We start from the raw sequence: 2134 nt of genomic DNA, 5'->3' as shown, positions 1-2134 counted from the left end.
TCTGGGGAATACTTATGCTGAAGTATCAGGCAGCTTTGATCCACACACAGTTCCCATTTATTTACAGAGTAACTGCCCTTCTGAAAACTATCAGCCCCCGTATAGGTGATATATGCCTGATTTCCACTCTGTCCCCCTTTGTTACATTTATTATCTCCCATGTCCCTTCACTTGCTCTGCAGGGCCCTTGACATAAAAAGCACCTCCTACAGTTTTTAGTGGTTTTGCTGATTCTTCAGATAAGACCTCACAGGCTTTATTTCTCACATGAAATAACAGTCCACACCAATCAACAAGTGGATGATGATTTCAGATGAGAAATACAAGCAACGTCAAACAAAGCCAGCAGGAACAAATGGTTTTAGGTAGTGGAATGGACACATTATATGGTTTCAGACGTGTTTCTATAAGCTATTAAACATTTGAAATCATTTCTGATTAAATCAGTTCCTTTTTAAACTGGAGCTTATGTTCATTAGGATATCTTTTGTCTGCTTGTATTTTCAAATGTGTAGTTTTGATTTTAAGCTGAATCTCACACTAAAGTTAATCTCTGAGGAGTTTTACTGACATAAGCAAGCAGTGTGTGCCTTGGCAGCCCTCCTGAGAAGGGAGACTTCAGCGGAGTTACTGGTTTTATTTCATTGGAAATGTAGATAGATACTTCTATCAAAAAGATTTCTGGTCTACTTCTGCTTCCTTTCTATGTAAGGGGATAGACCACACAACTGAATTTAGGAAGATGTCAGGTGTGTGGAGTTCATACAGGCTGAATGCAGCATGTCATGCAGGCAGTGTAGGGAGGAGGCACCTTGATGCATCTTGTTGAGGACAGGTTCGTCTGACAAGGCAAATTCAGAGATAGGTGAATGAAACAGATTTCAGTACTTTTGAGTTCGTTCCTCTTCCCTTTGCAAGGGGTTTAAATCCTGTAGCCCCACTTCTGTCTAGAAAGTACTTCTGCTTCCATCCACTGACATCCCCAATCAAGCTTTGCTCTTGTGATTTAGTGATGTGGTTGTCGATGGCCCAGGAGCTCTAATCATGGGCAGGAATCAAGCTATAAGGCATGCAGTATGTGTGTGCACAATCTGCTTGTCACAGCTAATGCACATTTCCCTACCTCATGTACACCTTCATCCAGAATTCGAGCCATTTCTTCAAATGTTGGAGAATTACTGAAATTGCCAATCCCAAAAATTCATAAATCCTGAGACTGACTTGATAGTGCTGAGATATTTTCTGATATAATTTAGCTATTCGTTGCTGAACCCCTAACATTAGTTCAAGTTTCCAGGCTGTCCTTTCCAGGGCTGAAGGATATTGGTTTCTCTGTATGAAACTGGAGAGCCTTATTAATCATTGGTCTAGGCACCGGGGTGACATGAAGTACCGTGGAGCTCACCACAAAATCCTGAAATCTGACAACATGGTATCTCCTTCCAGGTCTCCAGTGAACTGTAAAAAGAGCCCAGAAAATTTGTAAAATTAGAAAAGAAGTCAGAAAATGGGAACAATGCTATGCAAATATCACTGTTGGTCTGTGATCCAATCTCCTGCTCTCTTGAGTAAGTGGCTAACTAGAAATTGCAAGTAAATTCTACCAGCAGAGAACGGGAGCCACAGTGCGAAAGGGAAGTGAGGGGAGAGTGAGGAATTCTCAGATGAGGCAGAGGTATGGAAGAGGGGATCAGATCAGTAAATTAACTTGGAAGAAATCATCAGAAAACAGTGCTTTACTGCTACTGTGCATAGATCTGCGGTGTCTAACATGACGTAGGCATGTCCTTGTTTCACTCTGAGGCGGTGCAGCCATATGTATCATGACTATTTATTGAGTTTGGAAAAAAAAAAAAGATATGTTTGACTGAATCATAAAAGGGATTTGAAAGGAAGGCTGTAGTGGAATTTGTGAGAAGGGGTGGCGTGGGTGTTTCTTTGTGTGCTTGGAAGCCTGTTTCCCCCTAAGAAGCCTCTGTCTTCTCAGCTAATGGAAGTTAGATGTTTGATGGTGAGACTGAACTGATTTAAGATTTATTTCCATGTCTTTAAGTAACTAGTGGAGGGTAACATCTCTCTTTGCCTTCTCTCCTTCCCTTCTTGGGGGGGGGGGGGGGGGGGGGGGGGGGGGGGG

The 2134-nt window shown here is 42.2% G+C and overlaps 1 protein-coding gene across 1 annotated transcript in view; it reads left to right on the top strand.

Moving 5' to 3' along the window:
* Nucleotides 1-1932: 1932 nt before the first annotated feature.
* Nucleotides 1933-2134, top strand: part of CFAP299 (cilia and flagella associated protein 299) — a 47972-nt gene continuing 47770 nt past the window's right edge. Inside the window, exon 1 of the mRNA XM_035325756.1 lies at nt 1933-2011. Within this exon, the coding sequence (XP_035181647.1) occupies nt 1991-2011 (21 nt within the window). The 5' untranslated portion in view covers nt 1933-1990. The remainder of the gene's footprint in view (nt 2012-2134) is intronic.

This window comes from Oxyura jamaicensis, chromosome 4 (assembly GCF_011077185.1).
Source record: "Oxyura jamaicensis isolate SHBP4307 breed ruddy duck chromosome 4, BPBGC_Ojam_1.0, whole genome shotgun sequence".
Lineage (NCBI taxonomy): Eukaryota > Metazoa > Chordata > Aves > Anseriformes > Anatidae > Oxyura > Oxyura jamaicensis.
Note: the sequence above shows the minus strand (reverse complement) of the source record. Positions and strands in the feature narration are given on the sequence as shown.